Here is a 23,031-nt window from a genome sequence, read left to right as displayed (position 1 = left end):
ATAAATAACATTGTCCACATGTCTACTTTACATCAGCACAATATTGGAAACCTAATATTTTTTGTTAGGATGTTAAGGGTTAAAAGATGACCAGGGATTTCTCATTTTTCCAACAAAATTTACAAAACCATTTTTTTGAGGGACTACCTCACATTTGAAGTGAGTTTGGGGGGGGGGGGGGGTCAATATAACAGAAAATACCTAAAAGTGACACCACTCTAAAAACTGCACCTCTCAAGGTGCACAAAACCACATTCAAGATGTTTATTAACCCTTCAGGTACTTTACGAGAACTAAAGCAATGTGGAAGAAAAAAATGAACATTTTATTTTTTTTCACAAAAAATTTACTTTGGAACCAAAATTTTTTATTTTCACAAGGGCCCCAGGAGAAAATGGACCACAAAATTTGCTGTGCAGTTTCTACTGAGTATGCCGATAACCCGTATGTGGGGAAAGCCACTGTTTGGGTGTATAAAAGGGCTCAGAAGGGAGGGAGCACCGTTTGACTTTTTGAACGCAAATTTGTCTGGAATCAATGGCGGGCACCATATCGCGTTTGGAGACCCCCTGATGTACCTAAATTCTAACACCAACCATAACACAACCCTAACCCCAACACACCCCTAATCTTAATCCCAACCCTAACCATAACCCTAACCACAACCCTAACCCCAACACCACAACCCTAAATTCAACACAACCCTTACCCTAGCTCTAAACCAAGCCGCAACCCTAACCCTAGCTATAACCCCATCTATAACTCCAACCATTACCCTACTGGAAAAATACATTTTTTTTTATTATTTTTATCTAACTCAGGCTAGTTTCACACTTGCTTTTTTTTGCAGCGCGTTTTTCCCGCAAAAAAACGCATTGAAAAAACGCATACAAAAGCATACAACTGCTGCGTTTTTTTCAAGCATTTTTATGAGCATGCATGAAAAAAACGCAGCGTTTTTATGCGTTTGTATGCGTTTTTAGTGCGTTTTTACCGCGTTTGCGTTTTTTTCCAACATTAGGTGGCCCCTCACACTAACCCAAACCATGACTTTACTAACCCTAACCCTGACCCTAACCCTAACCCTGACCCTAACCCTTAACCAAATCATACTTAACCCTAACCCAAACCCTAAACCCTAACTAACCCTAACCCTAACCCTGACCTTAACACTAACCCTGACCCTAACCCTAACCCTGACCCTAACCCTGACCCTAACCCTTAACAAAACCATACTTAACCCTAACCCTGACCCTAACCCTAACCCTGACCATAACCCTAACCCTAACCCTAGCCCTGACCCTAACCCTGACCCTAACCCTTAACCAAACCATACTTAACCCTAATCCTGACCCTAACCCTGACCCTAACCCTTAACAAAACCATACTTAACCCTAACCCTGACCCTGACCCTAACCCTGACCCTAACCCTTAACCAAACCATACTTAACCCTAATCCTGACCCTAACCCTGACCCTAACCCTTAACCAAACCATACTTAACCCTAACCCTGACCCAAACCCTAACCCTGACCCTGACCCTAACCCTAAACCCCCTTAACTAACCCTAACTCTAACCCAAACCCCTAAATTCCATGGTTAAAAAAAAAAAACGCATATGCAAAAAAACGCATACATGAGCATGCCAGTGCGCACATATGCGCATCCATAGGCTATAATGGCCATTTTTAGCGCAAAACGTGCACATATGTGCGCATGCGCTTTTTTGCAGGGCCAAAAAATGCAACATGCTGCGTCTGGAAAATACAAACGCACACCCCAAAAAAACGCAGCGCATGAAAATCGCATACATGCGCTTACAAGCGCGCAGGTATGCGCACCCATGTTAAATATAGGGGAAAAAACGCATGCGCACATATGCGTTTTTTTCCAGCGCTAAAAAACGCAAATGTGAAACCAGCCTCAGGGGGTGATAAAGGAGGGTTTGATTTACAATTTTTTTTTGATCACTGTGATAGGGTCTATCACGGCAATCAAAATGAACCAATATGAGAAATCTCCTATTGTTGCTGGGTGCCGGCCAGCAGATCTCGGCAGGCGCACTGCGACCGCCATTTTCTTCCCGGAAGAAGACGCCGAGGGCCGGAGGTACTGGGGGGGGGGGGTCTCCATTTCTCTCTCCTCTGATGTGCTAGATCATATCAGAGGAGGTAGAAATAAATAGGATTTTTTTTTACACCGCCGTTATTTTGTGAATAACGGTGATCGCAGCACTGGGGTCAGTAAAAACCGACCCAAATTATGTTCTCCGGGGTCTCAGCTACCCCTAGTAGCCAAGACCCCGGAGATTTTAAGACACTGGGGCGCTATAACATTATTTCTCGGCGACATGAAAAAGCGGCGCTGAGGAATAAGTACCCTTAATTGCTGCCGTTAAAAGGCGTATCGGCGGTTGTTAAGGGGTTAAACATTTTTTTTTTTTTTTAAATAGTGCGATTTTAACTTGTGTTCTTTATTTTTGTCATATTTTTAAAATTTATTTTTTTTACTGAATTTAATGGTCCTCTTAGGAGACTTGAAGCTGTGATTGTCTGATCACATGTGCTTTACATAGCAGTGCTTCAGGACTTTGGGACACATGCGCTGTAATTTTACCTGATCTTGACATCGTGGACCAAGTGCTGAAGTTCCCAAAGGCTTCTACTTTTTAAAAATACCACTCAGAGTGAAAGTGAACCTGATATTTGATGCATGAAATGGGCACAATGTATCAGACACTGACTGTGCAATCTCAGCCACCTATGTTTGACTCTGAAACGATGCGTCGTTTCAGATAAAAGCATACATTTAATAGCTGCTCAGGACAGACCTCATGCTATGTACTAGTTGGACAAGCGGGTCCCCGGCGGCTTTTCCCCGCCCGCTAACACTGACTGACATGTATCTGTCTATACGTAGAAAAGACCTGTCAATCACAGTCAGCGGGCGGGAAGGAGCCACCAGGAACCCACCTGTCTGACTAGTGTGCCAAATGGCTTGGTTCCCGGGTGGCTTTTAAAAGGTACGTTTCAGAGTCAAACATACCTGACTGAAATCGCCCAGTGTCTGACACATGCTGCCCATGTCAGGTTCTTCAAAATAGTGGAATATTTAGGTGGAAGGAAATTTAATGAACTGACTTTTGCAACAATGATTTGCAACAGCACCATACTTGAATTAATAATGACCCATTCTTTCACAAATGTATGTAAAGGCAGATTGTGCTAGATTTTATACACGTGACAATGGCAGAGAATGAAAAACCTGAATATGATCAATAAGAGGGGCATCCCAACACTTTTATCCGTATAGTATGTAAACATGGACCTTTAAATTTACACCACCATAGCTTATACTAACCATTTAAAAGAGCACAACTTGTCCCACCGCATGCCACGTTTTTCACTTTCCCAACATTTTTGAACGGTAAGAGTCGTGGAACATTGACCTAAAACAAATAAGTAAAATTCATCTGTTACTCTCAGTACATACGGCAATACTTCATACAAGAAATATAGCACCTATCGGAAAATAAATGGATATAGATATGTCCGGAGACATTTATATTATTATGCAAAACGTAAAGAAAAACTTTAAATATCTAAGGTTATGACAACAATAAAATATAATGGAAAATAGAATTCATGAAACCAAACCCATCAGTGCTAGTCACACACAGATCTGCATCTGGCATTACTACAATTGTAATGTTTTTAGAAAATGACACTTTAATAAAAATGTTGAGAACATATAAAGTCTGATACATTTTTGTTTAGGATGAGTTATGTGGTAAAGCCCATAATGTCCTCTCAAAAGAACATGACAATAAATCTAGCAAAGAGGCTTAATGCCAGGTGAAAAATTTACTAAGCAAGGCATCTGTATACTCATGGTTCATTTTACTTTGTATATATTGTTAATTATAGTCTGCTCTGAATCATCCAAGTGCAGCATCTAAGTGTACTGCAATGAATTGGACCAGAGTTGAACCAGAAGGTTACTGAAGGTAATTGGACAGTCCACTGTAAGCAATGTTTCTGACTGTGTCCACTGTCACCCCCATAGTCCTTCCCTTCCAACTAACCCCTCTAATCTCTACACCTAGTAAGGAACTGGCCATTTATCCCTCCATCCTCCCCATCCATCTCACCACCTCCTCAGGTCTGTTGCTAAACATATAATCCTTTGTCTCCAAACACAGACAGCCACCTCTCATGCTCATGCCCGCTCTCACCTAATACTTTCTCTGCTTCTTCTCACTCCCGGTGATATTTCTCCAAATTCAGGCCCTCCTCATCTCATCCCCACAGTCAATTCCACCTTTTATCCATGATCTATCACAAATCTCCGCAAAGTCTTTAATATTATACCCATTCACCACTAGCCCAGTCCCTCTAACAGGAGTCCTATGGAATGCTTGCTCTGTCTGTAACAAACTTTCATAAATCCATGATATTTTCATTACTAACAAACTCTCCTTGCTCGGCATCACTGAAACCTGGCTCACCCCTCTGACACAGCCCCTCTAGTTGCATTTTCTTATAGTGGATTCCATCTTTCTCACACCCCCTGACCCAGCAACACGCACGGTGAAAGAGTTGGTTCTCTCCTGTCAGGTAACTGTTCCTTCACCCAAATTATACTGCCATCCTATTTTATTCTCGTTGCTTTTGAGGTGCACTCTGTGTGCATCTACTCCCCCTCCAACTGGCTGTCATTTATTGACCTCCAGGGTCAGCCACCAGCTTTTGTGACCCCTTCCGTTTGAACATCCCCATTGACACTTCCCACTCAGCTGTCTCTAAGATTCTATCTCTCTTTTATTCCTTCAGCCTTGCTCAATGGTCCTCCACAGCCACTCAAAAAGATGGCCACACTGGACCTCATCTTCACCCGCCTGTGTTTCCTATCTAACCTCTCTAACTCATATCTCCCTTTGTGTGACCTCAACCTACTCACATTCTCTTCCCTCTCCTCTCCAGGTGCACAATCCCCACTCCACAAACTTCCACCCTTGCATAAATCTCAAACACCTTGATTTACTCCCACTTTGAGTCCCTTCTCCCTCTTACAGACGTAAATTCCTTACACAATGCAGATACTGCCGCCACTTTATATAACACCACAACAGCTATAGCTGTCGAATCAGTAAGTCCTTCACGCATACCAGAGCTCGCACAGCACCCCAGGCACAACAGCCTGACTAAAGAACTGGAGCAGGCATCCAGGTTTGCTGAGCGAAGATGGAAAAGATCCCACTCCAAAGACCACTTCTTCACATTCAAACAGTCCCTTACCACTTTCAAGTCCACAGTCACTGCAGCAAAACAAACCTACTTCTCATCTCTCATAACCTCCCAGTCACACAACCCTAAACAGCTATTTAACACTTTCAATTCTCTCCTCTGCCCCCAGCAACTCCTCCCTCTCCTCTCAGCTGAAGACTATGCCTCATTCTTCAAGCAGAAGATTAACGCCATCAGAGAAAGCTTTGGCCTACAGTCCTCACAGCCCTTCTTCATAACTGCTCAGTTGTTCTCCTCCAAAATCAGCATTACAAAAGACAAAATTTCCTCTCTCCAGATCCTGTCCCACCTCATCCCAAACCACACCAGTGTTCATCCCAACCCTAACCCATCTCTTTAAACTATCACTAACAATTGGTGTCTTGCCATCATGTCTCGATCACACCGATCCTCAAAAAGCCCTCTCTTGACCCATCCTGTGTGTCTAGCTATCACTCCATATCACTTCTCCCATATGGTTCAAAACTACTGGAAGAACAAGACCATCTTGAACTGTCCTCCCACCCTCTCCTCCAGCTGCCTCTTTGACCGCTCACCATCTGGCTTCTGACAGCATCAGTCCAATGAAACTGCCCTGACTAAAGTCACCAATGACCTACTAACTGCCAAATTCATGCGACACTATTCTGTCCTCCTCGTTCTGGACTTGTCATCTGCCATCGACATAGTGGACCATTCCCTCTTACTACAGATTTGCTCATCTACTGGCATCATAGACTTGGCCCTATCTTGGATCTTTTCAAACCGAACAGATCAGACATTTAGAATGTTCCACTCACACACTACCTCCTCATCTTGTCCCCGATCTGTCTGTGTCCCCCAAGGTTCAGTTCTAGGACCTCTGCTCTTATCCATCTACACCTTCGGCTTAGGACAGCTCATAGAGTCCCACAGCTTTCAGTATCATCTCTATGCTGATGACAAACAGATCTAACTCTCTAGAACCGACATCACCTCATTACTAACCATAATCCCACAATGTATGTCCGCTATTTCATGCTTATTCTCTGCTAGATTTCTAAAACTCAACATGGACAAAACCAAATTTGTCATATTCCCCCCATCTCACTCAACCAACAACAGACCTATCCATCAAAATCAATACATGCTCACTCTCCCTAGTCCTGCAAGCTCACTGCCTTGGGGTAACCATAGACTCTGATCTCTCCTTCAGACCACATCTCCAAGCCCTTTCCACTTCCTGGCGACTACAACTCAATAATATTTCCCAGAGCCGTACATTCCTTAAATCAAGAATCTGCAAAAACACTAGTGCATGCCCTCATCATGTCCCACCTCGACTACTGCAACCTCCTGCTTTGTGGCCTCCTTTCTAACACTCTTGCATTCCTCCAATCTCCCCATTGGCCAGAGACTTCAGTTCAAAACCCTAACCACGGCATACAAAGCTATCCACAGACTGTCTCCTCCATACATCTGTGATCTAGTCTCCCGGTACTCACCTGCACTCAACCTCCGATCCTCATAAGATCTCGCTCTCTACTTCCCTCTTATCTTCTCTTCCCACAATCTCATACAAGATATTTCCTGTGCATCCCCCCTACTCTGGAACTCTCTACCCCAACATTTCAGACTCTCGCCTATCATGGAATCCTTCAAAAGGATCTACATGAAGGCCTACTTCTTCTGACAAGTCTACAACCTGCAGTAAGCCATGTTCCACTATAAAGCTGCACGGCCACTTTTACCCTCATCCACTGTATCCTCACCCACTACCTTCATCTGCTGTATCCTCACCCATCCCTTGTAGACTGTGAGCCCTCACAGGCAGGGTTCTCTCCCATCCTGTACCAGTCAGGGACTTGTATTGTTCAAGATTATTGTGTTTGTTTTTTTTATTACATATAAACCTTTCACATGTAAAGTGCCATGGAATAAATGGCACTCTAATATTAAATAATAATAATACTTTTGTCAGTGATCATCTTACCTGTGTGAGATCTGTTATAGACGCAAGCTGCAAGTATTCAGAATTTCCCCAGCCATAAACTTCTCCTTCACTTGATACTGCCAGACAACAATCTCCAAAAGTGGCAACCTGTACCACATTCACACCAGCCAAATCCCCAGAAACTTTGGTAGGTTTACTACTAATGTTGTAATGCCCATGACCTGTAAAAACATAAAAGCAAAGAGCGTTAACTACAAAATGCACAGTTCTTTGAGCAAGAGAGTCTATCATTGCAGAGGTTAATGGACATTTAACTCACTATAACAATGGGATCATATCCACTCACTCCAGTTAAGATAACTTTTTGATTGGTGGGTGTTCGATCAATAGGACCGCCAATTATTTTTATCCACACTCAGAAAGAAGTGGCTGTGCGCATGCCTGACTGCTGTTCTATGCATTCCCTATGGAGATAAAATGCTCCTGTTCTGCCAGTGCATGGAGCAGAAAGTAGGGAACCCAGTGGACCTCCACCGATCTATAAGTTATCACCTATCATGTAGATAGGTGTTGGAAGCCAACATGGACAATGTATGTATCATAGGAATCACTGAACTCTGAATATTTCCATAACTATCAATGGGCTAACCAGATACAGGGATGCAAACCTGTTAGGTGAAAAGGCCCGTGTTCTTTTATGTGATGTCCTGTGTTTTAGTGATAAAGTAAAGTTTGCATCTACATACGAAATTAATATTGGCCCTTCAACCTTAGAAGATACAGGTGTAACACATCCTCGGTGGTGATCTTGAATGGATAGCCTTTATCCTGTTTGTGACCTATCGTTATCTACATATGTACACAGCCCTGTGGGTTTCCATTATAAACCACTGCTTCTGAAGTAGACATCCTGTCTCCGGCCTATGGATATGTACAGTTGTGGCCAAAAGTATTGACACCCCTGCAATTCTGTCAGATAATACTCAGTTTCTTCCTGAAAATGATTGCAAACACAAATTCTTTGGTATTATTATCTTCATTTAATTTGTCTTAAATGAAAAAACACAAAAGAGAATGAAGCAAAAAGCAAAACATTGATCATTTCACACAAAACTCCAAAAATGGGCCAGACAAAAGTATTGGCACCCTCAGCCTTATACTTGGTTGCACAACCTTTAGCCAAAATAACTGCGACCAACCGCTTCCGTAACCATCAATGAGTTTCTTACAATGCTCTGCTGGAATTTTAGACCATTCTTCTTTGGCAAACTGCTCCAGGTCCCTGATATTTGAAGGGTTCCTTCTCCAAACTGCCATTTTTAGATCTTTCCACATGTTTTCTATGGGATTCAGGTCTCGACTCATTGCTGGCCACCTTAGAAGTCTCCAGTGCTTTCTCTCAAACCATTTTCTAGTGCTTTTTGAAGTGTGTTTTGGGTCATTGTCCTGCTGGAAGACCCATGACCTCTGAGGGAGACCCAGCTTTCTCACAGTGGGCCTTACATTATGCTGCATAATTTGTTGGTAGTCTTCAGACTTCATAATGCCATGCACACGGTCAAGCAGTCCAGTGCCAGAGGCAGCAAAGCAACCCCAAAACATCAGGGAACCTCCGCCATGTTTGACTGTAGGGACCGTGTTTTTTTCTTTGAATGCCTCTTTTTTTCTCCTGTAAACTCTATGTTGATGCCTTTGCCCAAAAGCTCTACTTTTGTCTCATCTGACCAGAGAACATTCTTCCAAAACGTTTTAGGCTTTTTCAGGTAAGTTTTGGCAAACTCCAGCCTGGCTTTTTTATGTCTCGGGGTAAGAAGTGGGGTCTTCCTGGGTCTCCTACCATACAGTCCCTTTTCATTCAGACGCCGACGGATAGTACGGGTTGACACTGTTGTACCCTCGGACTGCAGGGCAGCTTGAACTTGTTTGGATGTTAGTCGAGGTTCTTTATCCAACATCCGCACAATCTTGCATTGAAATCTCTTGTCAATTTTTCTTTTCCGTCCACATCTAGGGAGGTTAGCCACAGTGCCATGGGCTTTAAACTTCTTGATGACACTGCGCACGGTAGACACAGGAACATTCAGGTCTTTGGAGATGGACTTGTAGCCTTGAGATTGCTCATGCTTCCTCACAATTTGGTTTCTCAAGTCCTCAGACAGTTCTTTGGTCTTCTTTCTTTTCTCCATGCTCAATGTGGTACACACAAGGACACAGGTTGAGTCAACTTTAATCCATGTCAACTGGCTGCAAGTGTGATTTAGTTATTGCCAACACCTGTTAGGTGCCACAGGTAAGTTACAGGTGCTGTTAATTACACAAATTAGAGAAGCATCACATGATTTTTCGAACCGTGCCAATACTTTTGTCCACCCTCTTTTTTTATGTTTGCTGTGGAATTATATCCAATTTGGCTTTAGGACAATTCTTTTTGTGTTTTTTCATTTAAGACAAATTAAATGAAGATAATAATACCAAAGAATTTGTGTTTGCAATCGTTTTCAGGAAGAAACTGAGTATTATCTGACAGAATTGCAGGGGTATCAATACTTTTGGCCACAACTGTATATTGATACACAATAGGATAAAGTTCCTTGGATTTTATGCAGTTATACAGGGGACAGTACCAAATAGAAAGTGTCAATGTGACAAAAGGAAATTAAAGCAGATTTCTCCTACGTGGAGTGGTATCAGAATACAACATAAATTGTGTATCCGGTGTGTTCACTTTTTGTGCATTTTTGGCAACTAGAAGTATAAACCTGTAGACGTAATAAGCTGTACATACAAAGCGAGTTATTACCTAAGCAATAATGCTGCGCGCATTTATAGCCAGCAGATCAGAGCATTCCGTAATGGTGGGTTAGAATGATAGAATAGTAGAGTTGGAAGGGACCTACTGGGTCATCTGGTTCAACCCCCTGCTCAAAGCAGGATTCACTAAATCATCCCAGACAGATGTCTGTCCAACCTCTGCTTGAAGACTTCTATTGAAGTTCCACTCATTGATCACTCTGTCAAGAAGTTTTTTCTAATATCTAATCTGTGTCTCCTCCCATTCAGTTTCATCCCATTGCTTCTAGTCTTTCCTTGTGCATATGAGAATAAAGATGATCCTTCTACAATGTGACAGCCCTTTAGATATTTGTAGACAGCTATTAAGTCTCCTCTCAGTCTTTTCTCTTTTGCAAGCTAAACATTCCCAAATCCTGTAACCGTTCCTCATAAGACAGGGTTTGCAGACCGGTCACCATTCTGGTTGCTCTTCTCTAAACTTGCTCCAGTTTGTTGATGTCTTTTTTAAAATGTGGTGCCCAAACTGGACACAGTATTCCAGATGAGGTCTGACCACAGAGGAGTAGAGGGCACTAATGACTTCACGTGATCTAGACTGTAGGCTTCTGTATGGTTCTTTTGAGGACACTTTTTTCTCCTGAGGAACATCTCTGAGTAAGGGGAAATGCATGGAGATAGATGAATACACCTATCAATTATTACATATAGCACTGACCTTTTGCTATACAGGTTCGTGTTTAGCACTGTCTGGGTCCAATGGAGATGGATTAGCCTACAAACTAGTGATCACTTAATGGTCTTATCTGACATGGGTTTGATGTAATTTCTGTGACTGCCTATTTGACAATAAACTGACTCAGAGCTGACCTAGTAACTACAAAGGTCAGACGGCGGCGAATGGGGGCACCAGTATCACATTAACTTTAGAGTGCATATTGGGGTCCAGTAGTTTCTTCATGACTAATTTACCCTTAATATCATTATCGTTTTTTTGTAAAGGAGTTTTTACCCTTTCTGATGTAGACTTTCATTTTTTTCCACTATTTCTACTATTATAAAATGATGCCCAATTTATTTATAGGCACTTCTTTTGTCCTTCTCATGGGACCACTTCTTATGGTCCTTTTTACTGCATATCTAATGAATGCTACTATTAGGTGGTTTTCTTACTTTGAAACATCCTACCTGGAGAGCTAACAAATACACTAGATATATAATTTATGTTCTACTTACAAGGTGACAAGTCTCCCAGCCTACCTGGGGTGATTGACAGGTGCTGGGTATAGGGACAGGTGGTGCCCACCCATCATGATTTCTCATGGCTCATAAACTAGGTGTCTGGTGTGTTCATTTTTGTACCTGTGTGAAGTTGGCACCCCATGTTCTCAAAAGATGAATAAAAATACACCATTTGTTTGTGCTGCGTTTGTGCTGGTTTGTGCCGCAAAAATGAACGTTTGCGCCGCTTTGGTTCCAGAGATATTGCGCGTTATATTTTTATGAAGCTCCGCCCACTTTCCACCCCATGTTCTTAAATCTTAAAAATGAATACACCATTCGTTTGTGCTGCGTTTGTGCTGGTTTGTGCCGCAAAAATGAACGTTTGCGCCGCTTTGGTTTCCGAGATATTGTGCGCTCAATTTGCTGAAACTCCACCCACTTTCCACCCCATGTTCTTAAATTTTAAAAATGAATACACCATTCGTTTGTGCTGGTTTGTGCCGCAAAAATGAACGTTTGCGCCGCTTTGGTTCCAGAGATATTGCGCGTTATATTTTTATGAAGCTCCACCCACTTTCCACCCCATGTTCTTAAATTTTAAAAATGAATACACCATTCGTTTGTGCTGGTTTGTGCCGCAAAAATGAACGTTTGCGCCGCTTTGGTTCCAGAGATATTGCGCGTTATATTTTTATGAAGCTCCGCCCACTTTCCACCCCATGTTCTTACATTTTAAAAATGAATACACCATTTGTTTGTGCTGCGTTTGTGCTGGTTTGTGCCGCAAAAATGAACGTTTGCGCCGCTTTGGTTCCAGAGATATTGCGCGTTATATTTTTATGAAGCTCCGCCCACTTTCCACCGCATGTTCTTAAATTTTAAAAATGAATACACCATTTGTTTGTGCTGCGTATGTGCTGGTTTGTGCCGCAAAAATGAACGTTTGCGCCGCTTTGGTTCCAGAGATATTGCGCGTTATATTTTTATGAAGCTCCGCCCACTTTCCACCCCATGTTCTTAAATTTTAAAAATGAATACACCATTTGTTTGTGCTGCGTTTGTGCTGGTTTGTGCCGCAAAAATGAACGTTTGCACCGCTTTGGTTTCCGAGATATTGTTTGCTTCTGCAGTTTCTTCTACGGACCAGGTAAGAACATCTGTGGACTGCTGGTGCCCTATTTACATTCTGCCACTACCAGCTGTAACCCTAGGGCCCCCACCCTAGTCAGGTTGGAGACAGGAGTGAGACTAGGGAGATGGTGGTCGGGTGGATCGCCCTTGCGGGTGTGAAGTCTGACGGTCTAGTTAGGGTTGCAGCGTAGGGAATCTAGATCGGCGGGGGCACCAGTGGTCCGCACCTGGTCTCAACGTTATTAAATTATTGTATATATTTTCTGTTGTGGTTTCTCAGCCAGAGGTGTGTCTGACTTTTCAGCTGCAGTCTTATTGGTTATTTTTGTCACGTGAGTGTTGGCTGTCCTCTCCCTGCTGACGTCACCTTGCAGGGAGGGTTTTAGGACCCAGTGGCTCCCATAGTTCCATCTGGGCCTGCTGAGGGGTTTTGTTTCTTTTTTTTATATTACCCAGCAGGCCTAACACATTGTTTAGCCAAATTACGTTGCACTATAAAAAGAATTCCAGGGAAAAAAAAGATTGTGATTACTTTTGACGTTGGCCAGTTTATGTAAAGTGACTGTCATCTTCTATGAAAATCTTTGCATAAATATGCAATGACCGTAGACATCACCACTTTGTGTGTGATGGCTTTGGATTGCAGTGTGAATATGGCTGGGTTAACATTACATTTGGGCATACTGGGCATACGCTCCATTCATTTCTATGATCTGGCTGGGGTCCGCAAGTGACCCTAGTTGGCTCATTTTTGCTCCATATGTGGTTTTCTTGCTGGACTCAAAACCGTGGTAGACCATGATTTTGTGTCTGGCTCAAAACAAAAGTATTGTTATTTTAATATAGCTGTCCAACTAAACAGGACCTTCAGAGCTTAATAAATCTTTGCAAATCAAACACAGATAAAAATGGAATTACCAATAACAGATGAAACTTTGTAGACAGCAGAACTGTTTAAAGAACCATGAAACGGTTTAATCATAATGGGAAATCCACATTAACAAAATGTTAACAGAATAAAAAAATATTGGTAAGGCATATTTTAGGTTATTTTAAACATACACTTTAAGCAGCAAAACAACCTTAGAGGAAAGCATTACTAACACTTTGTTTGGTGCCAGGATACTTTTAAACTTTCCACAACAATCTTGGAGCCTGTGACTTGCCACGGGACTCATGATGAGACAGATTCTCCACATATTCACTCCTCCTTTGTAAATATTACAACATGGGGTTGTATCTTGGTCTTTGCAGAGGCTGTTGTAATAAAGTCACACAGGTCATCATATTTCTCCCAGCCATTACATTTTCTTCTACAATAGGCAACATAATGACCAAGAGACATATTGCCAGTTCCTGGAATGAAGGCAACAACCCCTCGTAGCACAAATGAATGACTGCCCAGATGTATGTTCACAGGTATTTCGGACAGTGTATACTGTGTTTCTGCACTTATTTCAATACAAAGTACTTGTCCAGTGGTGCAGCTGTGCGTGACCGAACCACTGCAAAGGAATTTCAATGAAGATGCATCCTGAATTTTCAAGCCATCTGGACACTCTTGAGGTGACTTTAATGGCTTTAGACATTTTGAAACATTTAGGTGTAGCCCATCTTCCAATGCTAGCTGAAGGTTTCTAAAATATGTATATTGATTGGCAGAAGAGGGATTGCTCTTGAATTAGCTATATTTCTATTGCAGTACACAGAAGAACACTGTGTTTTAATGATTACACTTGGTACCTGTCTCATTGTCATTGAGATTATGTGTGCAACATTACATTCAGCATTGACCTGCCTCACACCTGACTTCAGCTGAACATATTCAAATATTCCAGACAGTATTTTAGCCCTCATTGCATAAACTTCCTTTCCAACTCCCTTTGTCACAATTGTCTGCACCAATTCAAAAATTTCAACGGTGTTTTCTTTGATGACATAATTGCAAAATAATCCACTGTCCCAGAATGCACAACAAAGACACTGGCAAAATGAATCAAATGCACAGGTATTAATGATACTTATAAGCTTTTTGTTTACTTGTATTGGTTTTTTAGCTAGATGGTTACCATTTTTCAAAATGCTCACCTTTTTTTTTCGGTTAAATTTTGTGTCCATGTGCAGCAACTCGGAACATGGGGTTAGGTAGGACAATCTCTTTTTTGGAGGAATACTGAGACCTTTCCAATTTTCAACAGGCTGCTCCTGCAAGCTACTTTCATCACCCAATTTTATGTGAACTTGTGAATCCTCCTCACAGTTGCTGTTTTTTTGCCCATTCTCTTGGCTCATATTTTCACTGCTTTCGGTTTTCTTTATGGGAGCTGAGGAAAGTCTCATTTTGCCTTCCAAAAATTCAAGGTGACGAATTACAAATCGGTCGGTTCTAATAGGGAGACATTCATGTTTAAAGAGTCCATTTTTTATGTTCTTAAATTCAGCCTCAACATTTGCAGAACTTGCTGTCATGTTCACACTTTTAAAGTGTGGAACCATTATGGCTGTCCAAAGTGGAAGGTAACATGCCATTCTTAAAAGATTTGGAACAAGTTCTGGAAGGAAATGTAAATTGTCTCGGTCACCATGATTTGCTGCAAGCATCTTACTCCTTTCACAAATTTCTGTTGCCCATATTTTCAGGTCTGTTTGGCATGGTTGAATTGGCTCATCCTCTTGTTCTTTCATCTCTACTCCATAGTCATCTTCAGTGACAGTGGGTAAAACACATCCCTCTGCAATCCGTCTCTCCAGTTGAACTTTGCTAGTCTCTGATAAAACTGGTGTGCCTCTGTCATCATTCCCTTCTGATTCACTAAAAGCAACAACTGAAATTGAATGAATGAGTTCTCTCGCATCATCAAGTGATGTAGACTGTAGAAGTTGTGCCATTGCTCTGAGATAGAATTCCCTTACTCTGTTTCCAGCTTGCCTCAGACATTCCCATCGGCTAATAAGCTTGATACAGTGCGCAACATCAATTCTAATAAAGCATGGTGGTAGTTTTGATGCAACATTCCTGGTCAACACTCCAAAACACTGATTTATATATGTCTTCAAGTCGGGGTAAGGAGTGAAAGCCTTAACTAGAGCTTCAAGCAAAGCGAGGGAGAAATCACAAACTGCTTCCTTTGGAACAGTAGCACCTGCTTGTTTCCATTCAGTCAGCCATTGTGCTATAGAATTAACAGTATGGCTCTCAGAAAGCATCTGCACTACTGGGATATGATCTCCACTCGAACACAAAACCCCTTGGTACAAAAAGATGTGTGCAGAAATGCCAACAGGTCTTTTTAGTTTTCTCACTACTGAACCTGTTGCATCAAAACTTACATAGGAACCCAAGTTCTTTGACTGGGTCCAGTAATGGCAAAAAAATTTATCTAGACCAATGTTGTGTATGCTTCCAGTCTGAGGAACACTGTATTTCAGGAGATGTAATGAAAGAATTGGGTCCTTGTGCATTAACTCTCTTTCGCCAATCTCTTGCTTGGCTTTTCTTAACGTTGCTAGATTTGGTAGATGGCTAGGCTCAGGGTCACCAACATCCATAACTTTATAAGCCTCAGCTGCTCGCCATACATGTGCTTGTTTTCGTCCTTCCCAGAGTTCTTTTGACAACCTTTTTCTTAAATCTCCTGATAATTTACGTTTTGATTTTCCTGTGTGGAGACTGTCATCAATATTGCAGATCATACACTTAAGCACTACTGGCTTAGCAATCTCTGGTATTTCTTCAACTTTTATGGATAGTTGTGCATCACACTCTGTGCAGCACCCTGTTATATCTATGTAGTTAGATACAACATTTGGATAAACCTTTGCCCTCCTGAATTTAAGTGTGCACGATGACTTGATATTTTTCCAGATCTCCTCATTCAATATGTGAGTCCATGTACCAGGTTTTAAGATTGTGTATTCTCTTTTATCAGCATACATAGATTTGTCATTGTAAATTACTTTTTCAGGCCAAATTTTGATCCAGCTCTGAAAAGAAAGACTGAACTCAAACTGAATGTCATAGCACTGAACTGATGAATGACTCTCTGTTCCTTCTGAGCTCTCACTGTTGGAAGGTTGTTTTGGGATATTTGTAACATCTTTGTACAGACCAAGGGCTTCCCATACATTGTGCCGATTTGTCTTTACAAACGTGTAAAGGTTTTTTGGTGACATTTTGTTATTTAATTTTTGACACAAGTCTACCCATACTTTTTCTGAGGGGAATGCTATTGCCTGTCCTGTAATAATTTTTTCATGTGAAGAACAGATGACATTTATAATGTCATCATAGTCACAGGCTGGCTTCCTGGGCATCTGATCAAAACAAAAAATGTTTTTATTAGTTTTACATGCAGTGTATTATATGGAAAATAATTGATTACATAATTTTTAATAGTTAAGATACAGTGGTCCCTCAACATACAATGGTAATTAGTTCCAGGTGAATCATCGTATGTTAAAACCATACTGGAGCAGCAGGTGATGCTGCGTTCAACAGAGTCCTTCATATGTTGAAATGATCGTATGTTGGGGCCATTGTATGTGTTGAGGGATCACTGTACTGAGATTAAATAATCCTATTCTTAGCATGCTCACTTCTCTCTACTTTTACAGATGAAAAGTGTATTGTGTATCTCTGCCTCTCCCATAGTAATAAATGGTGGGGGCGTGCCTGCCACAGCAAAGCCCTGTGGTTGGCAGTCACTCTGCACAGGGCGGTGATTGCTCCATGCAGGGGAGCACTGAGGGCCACTGCAGGAGATTGCAGGGGGTCCCAGTGGTCAGTACCAAACCCCCCCCCCGGGGGGTGGGATAGGGGATAAGTTTTGCAGCAGAGTACTCTTTTAATGGGTTAAAGCATTACTGTAATTACAAACAACTTGATGTGTTGGAGAACTACAACCCCCAGCATACCCGGACAGCCTTTGACTGTCCGGTCATGCTGGGAGTTGTAGTTTTGCAACACCTGCAGGCACCCTGCTTGGGAAACACTGTTGTAGACAGATAAAAGTACAACTCCATGATTGAACTAAAGTTTCTTTGCTCAGGTAATAGCTTTGCAGAAATCTACCAAGACAGTTTAGCACATTTTCAGTTCAAATAAGTAAGTACACTTGATTTACCCTGGGAGTCTCTCAGCTAGTAGTCAAATTGTTAGGCCTTTCCCCAAGTTACAGTGTGTGGGGGAGGGGCATCACAAGCAGGAAATCGAAATGAAGTATGGGGTCTAGTAAGGAACAATTTATACATTTTTTTATTATAAAATTGCTATGGCTAGCCGGTGTTTTTCATTTCTTTTTATCTCCCTTTATCCATATATCAGTTACAGTGATTTGAGGCACAAACTCAGTGCGAGATACAGCACAAACGAATGATGTATTTATTTATTTTTAAAATTTGAGAACATGGGGTGGAAAGTGGGTGGAGTTACAGCAAATTGAGCGCACAATATCTCGTAAACCAAAGCGGCACAAACGTTAATAAACCAAAGCGGCACAAACGTTTTTTTTTGCAGCGCAAACCAGCACAAACGCAGCACAAACGAATGGTGTATTCATTTTTAAAATTTAAGAACATGGGGTGGAAAGTGGGCGGAGCTTCATAAAAATATAACGCGCAATATCTCTGGAACCAAAGCGGTGCAAACGTTCATTTTTGCGGCACAAACCAGCACAAACGCAGCACAAACGAATGGTGTATTCATTTTTAAAATTTAAGAACATGGGGTGGAAAGTGGGCGGCGCTTCATAAAAATATAACGCGCAATATCTCTGGAACCAAAGCGGCGCAAACGTTCATTTTTGCGGCACAAACCAGCACAAACGCAGCACAAACGAATGGTGTATTCATTTTTAAAATTTAAGAACATGGGGTGGAAAGTGGGCGGAGCTTCATAAAAATATAACGCGCAATATCTCTGGAACCAAAGCGGCGCAAACGTTCATTTTTGCGGCACAAACGCAGCACAAACGAATGGTGTATTCATTTTTAAAATTTAAGAACATGGGGTGGAAAGTGGGTGGAGTTTCAGCAAATTGAGCGCACAATATCTCGGAAACCAAAGCGGCGCAAACGTTCATTTTTGCGGCACAAACCAGCACAAACGCAGCACAAACGAATGGTGTATTCATTTTTAAAATTTAAGAACATGGGGTGGAAAGTGGGTGGAGTTTCAGCAAATTGAGCGCACAATATCTCGGAAACCAAAGCGGTGCAAACGTTCATTTTTGCGGCACAAACGCAGCACAAACAAATGGTGTATTCATTTTTAAAATTTAAGAACATGGGGTGGAAAGTGGGCGGAGCTTCATAAAAATATAACGCGCAATATCTCTGGAACCAAAGCGGCGCAAACGTTCATTTTTGCGGCACAAACCAGCACAAACGCAGCACAAACAAATGGTGTATTCATTTTTAAAATTTAAGAACATGGGGTGGAAAGTGGGCGGAGCTTCATAAAAATATAACGCGCAATATCTCTGGAACCAAAGCGGCGCAAACGTTCATTTTTGCGGCACAAACCAGCACAAACGCAGCACAAACAAATGGTGTATTCATTTTTAAAATTTAAGAACATGGGGTGGAAAGTGGGCGGAGCTTCATAAAAATATAACGCGCAATATCTCTGGAACCAAAGCGGCGCAAACGTTCATTTTTGCGGCACAAACCAGCACAAACGCAGCACAAACGAATGGTGTATTCATTTTTAAAATTTAAGAACATGGGGTGGAAAGTGGGCGGAGCTTCATAAAAATATAACGCGCAATATCTCTGGAACCAAAGCGGCGCAAACGTTCATTTTTGCGGCACAAACCAGCACAAACGAATGGTGTATTCATTTTTAAAATTTAAGAACATGGGGTGGAAAGTGGGCGGAGCTTCATAAAAATATAACGCGCAATATCTCTGGAACCAAAGCGGCGCAAACGTTCATTTTTGCGGCACAAACGCAGCACAAACGAATGGTGTATTCATTTTTAAAATTTAAGAACATGGGGTGGAAAGTGGGTGGAGTTTCAGCAAATTGAGCGCACAATATCTCGGAAACCAAAGCGGCGCAAACGTTCATTTTTGCGGCACAAACCAGCACAAACGCAGCACAAACGAATGGTGTATTCATTTTTAAAATTTAAGAACATGGGGTGGAAAGTGGGTGGAGTTTCAGCAAATTGAGCGCACAATATCTCGGAAACCAAAGCGGTGCAAACGTTCATTTTTGCGGCACAAACGCAGCACAAACAAATGGTGTATTCATTTTTAAAATTTAAGAACATGGGGTGGAAAGTGGGCGGAGCTTCATAAAAATATAACGCGCAATATCTCTGGAACCAAAGCGGCGCAAACGTTCATTTTTGCGGCACAAACCAGCACAAACGCAGCACAAACAAATGGTGTATTTTTATTCATCTTTTGAGAACATGGGGTGCCTACTTCACTCAGGTCATTTTTTTGTGTGCAGTTTTGTCAACTGGGAGTATAAACCTGTAGCTGTAGTAAGCTGCTCTAATATAGGGCTGACAGATTTGCCATGAGACAAAATTACAGTTTTTTTTTAATTAATGAAAGATTTTAACTCTTTCCAGAACAAAAAACAAAAATTCCCCACATCCAAAACAAAAAAACGGTACTTATTGTGCACCGTCATGTTAGAAAACACATCATGTACAACATGAAACTGCATTATGTATACAGTATGTCTCCTGCATGATCATCCTTCACCCCCCTTGAACTACCTAGAATATTTGGTGGGCCACATAGGTATCAGAAAATATACTATACCTCAAGTCTACCCCTACAAGAGTGCAGTCTATTGCCTTCTGAATATAGGACCCCAAGAAATAAAATGCCTTAGTGGTGTTCACTCCGGCTGCACCAACATAAAATAAAGAGCACTGAGATGGGAGTTCCCTTTAACATGTCTGTGAATGCCATAAAATACATTACAAATGTACCTGAACAGACACAACACTACATAGCCAACAAGATGTGAACCCATTTTGAAGTTACCCGTTTGCCCATCTGCTCCCCAGCCACAGGAATAAACTTCTCCTCGCTCTGTCCTGAAGAGAGAATGATCTTGACCGCAAGCAACCTGCAAGCACAAACATGAAGCTTTGGACATGTGGATTTTGCTATGGAATTGCAGCAGATTTTGCTATGGCGCGATCCCGAAGTATGTGAACTGATCCTTAGGCTTTGTTCACACGTTGCATTTTTTTGCAGCTTTTTTTTTGGCTTTTTTTAATGCAAATTTTAAGCTGCGTTTTACAGTACCAGCAAAGCCTATGAGATTTCAGAAATCTCATGCACAGACATTTTTTTTATTAAAAGATTTGGAAAACTTCTGCATTTTTGAGAACTGCAGGATGTCACTTCTCTCACTGTTTTTTGCAGCGTATTTGCAGCGTTTTTTCACCCAAAGGAAACAATGGGTAAGTGCAAGTGCGTTTTTGGTGCAAAAATCTAATGAAGTTAAATAAGGCTTTTTTTGAGCCACTAAACTTTATCAACATGAACAAGAGACAACAAAAGCAGCAAAAACGTAGGCAGCTTCTTTACTGCCAAAAGAGCAGGTTTTGTCTGAGTGGAAAAACGCAGAAAAAAAAAGCTAGGCACATGGCTTTACTGTCTAGCAGACAATGATATAAGACTTTTGTTACAGGACACTATTTTATGTATTGCAAAAATATAAACCTGCAATTTAAAATGTCTATGAAATGGAAAAAAAATGTTTTTACATGTTAGCACTGCAGTTAACTTTAGATAATAAAATTACACTAAGTTTCAGTCTGCCAACTTTATGTTTTCATTCATTTTCAGACGCCCAGATACCGTATATACTCGAGTATAAGCAGACCCCCCTAATTTTGCCACAAAAAACTGGGAAAACTTATTGACTCGAGTATAAGCCTAGGGTGGAAATGCAGCAGCTACTGGTTAATTTTCAAAAATAAAAATAGATACCAATAAAAGTATAATTAATTGAGACATCAGTAGGATGTTTTTTAATAGCCATATTGAATCATGAGCCCCATATAATGCTCCATACAGTTCATGATGGGCCCCATAAGATGCTCCATACAAAATACACCCCATATAATGCTGCACAAAGGTTAATAGTGGCCCCATAAGATGCTCCATAGAATAATATGCCCCATATGCTGCTCCATAAAGGTTATGGCCCATAAGATGCTCCATAGATTATGCCCCCATAAGATGCTCCATGGATATGCCCCCATATGCTGCCCCCATAAGATGCTCTATACATTATGCCCCCATATGCTGCTCCATGGATTATGCCCTCATATGATGCTCCATATATCATGCCCCCATATGCTGCCCCCATAAGATGCTCCATACATTATACCCCCATATGCTGCTCCATAGATTATGCCCACATATGCTGCCCCCATAGGATGCTCCATAGATTATGCCCCCATATTCTGCTCCATATATTATGCCCCCATATGATGCTCCATATATCATGCCCCATATGCTGCCCCATAAGATGCTCCATACATTATGCCCCCATATGCTGCCGCTACTGCTGCAAATAAAAAAAAAAAAAAAAAAGACATACCCACCTCTACATCACTGAGGGCCAGGTGCCGGTGTCGCTGCTGGCTCAGGACCCGGCACCTGAGACATTCACCTGTCCAGCGTCCATCGCTGATCACCGCTATCTGCCACGTCATCTGTCAGTGACGTTCAGGCAACAGAGGGCATGGCACGCACTAACCACGTCACCGCGCCCTCTGCTGTCTGAATGTCACTGACAGAGGACACATCAGACAGCAGCAAGCAGCGATGGAGCGGGGACAGGTGAATATAGCCTATACTTAACCCGTCCTGGTGCTGTCTCTGCAGCTCCGTTCTCCCACTGTCTCCCTTACTGCCTTCAGTGGTCACGTGGTACCGTTCATTAAACTCATGAATATGCGCATATTCATGAGTTTATTGAGCAGTACCATGTGACCGCTGAAGGAAGGAAGGGAGAACGTGGGACAAGCAGGTGGACTGCAGAGACCACGCCAGGAGGGGTAATTATGACCTGACACACCCGCTCCCCCTCCGACCCCCTGGCGTATATGACTCGAATATAAGCCGAGAGGGGGACTTTCAGCTAAAAAAAAAAGGCTGAAAATCTCGGCTTATATTCGACTATATACGGTATGTAGATTTTTCTCATGTGGGGGTAATACAGGCTGGATGTCGTATTTGTGTGTATCCCGTCTTCACTTGCTTTCATGTATTAGCAGATCTCTAATACTTTACTTATTTTCTCTCAATGTGCTTTCCTCCTTGTCTACAGCAGGTTTTCTCTGCCCTCAGAGATACAGATGCTTCTCACAAAATTAGAATATCATCAAAAAGTTAATTTATTTCAGTTCAATACAAAAGACTTAGTTTCTTACCGGTAACAGGATTTCTCAGATCCCTTGACGGCACTTCGGAGAGAGGGGATCCGCCCTTTAAGGACAGGAAACCTACAGATAAAAAGGGCGGTATCTCTCTCCTGACGAGTAAAGGAGAATCTGTAGTTCCAGCTGCGTTAAAACCACTTAAACTTGCTTTATTCATATTCAGTAAAACAGGATGTCAAATGACAAAAAGGTCTCTCCAAAATATGCCAATACACATGGGACAGGTTTCAGGATTTACGCGTTTC

The 23,031-nt window shown here is 41.8% G+C and overlaps 1 protein-coding gene across 3 annotated transcripts in view; it reads right to left on the bottom strand.

The window, feature by feature from the left end:
• The window catches only part of RCC1L (RCC1 like), a 60,177-nt gene that overhangs the window by 5,163 nt on the left and 31,983 nt on the right, over nucleotides 1-23,031 (bottom strand). For all 3 annotated transcript variants that reach the window (XM_073574898.1, XM_073574906.1, XM_073574890.1), the window contains 3 exons: nucleotides 20,370-20,454; nucleotides 7,257-7,438; nucleotides 3,360-3,447 (listed from right to left, as the gene is read on the bottom strand). In XM_073574898.1, coding sequence (XP_073430999.1) covers nucleotides 3,360-3,447; nucleotides 7,257-7,438; nucleotides 20,370-20,454 — 355 coding nt within the window. The remainder of the gene's footprint in view (nucleotides 1-3,359; nucleotides 3,448-7,256; nucleotides 7,439-20,369; nucleotides 20,455-23,031) is intronic.

Source organism: Dendrobates tinctorius, unplaced genomic scaffold, assembly GCF_039654945.1.
Source record: "Dendrobates tinctorius isolate UK_male_01 unplaced genomic scaffold, ASM3965494v1 ptg000007l, whole genome shotgun sequence".
Taxonomy (NCBI): Eukaryota; Metazoa; Chordata; class Amphibia; order Anura; family Dendrobatidae; genus Dendrobates; species Dendrobates tinctorius.
This window is presented reverse-complemented; position numbering and strand designations above follow the sequence as displayed.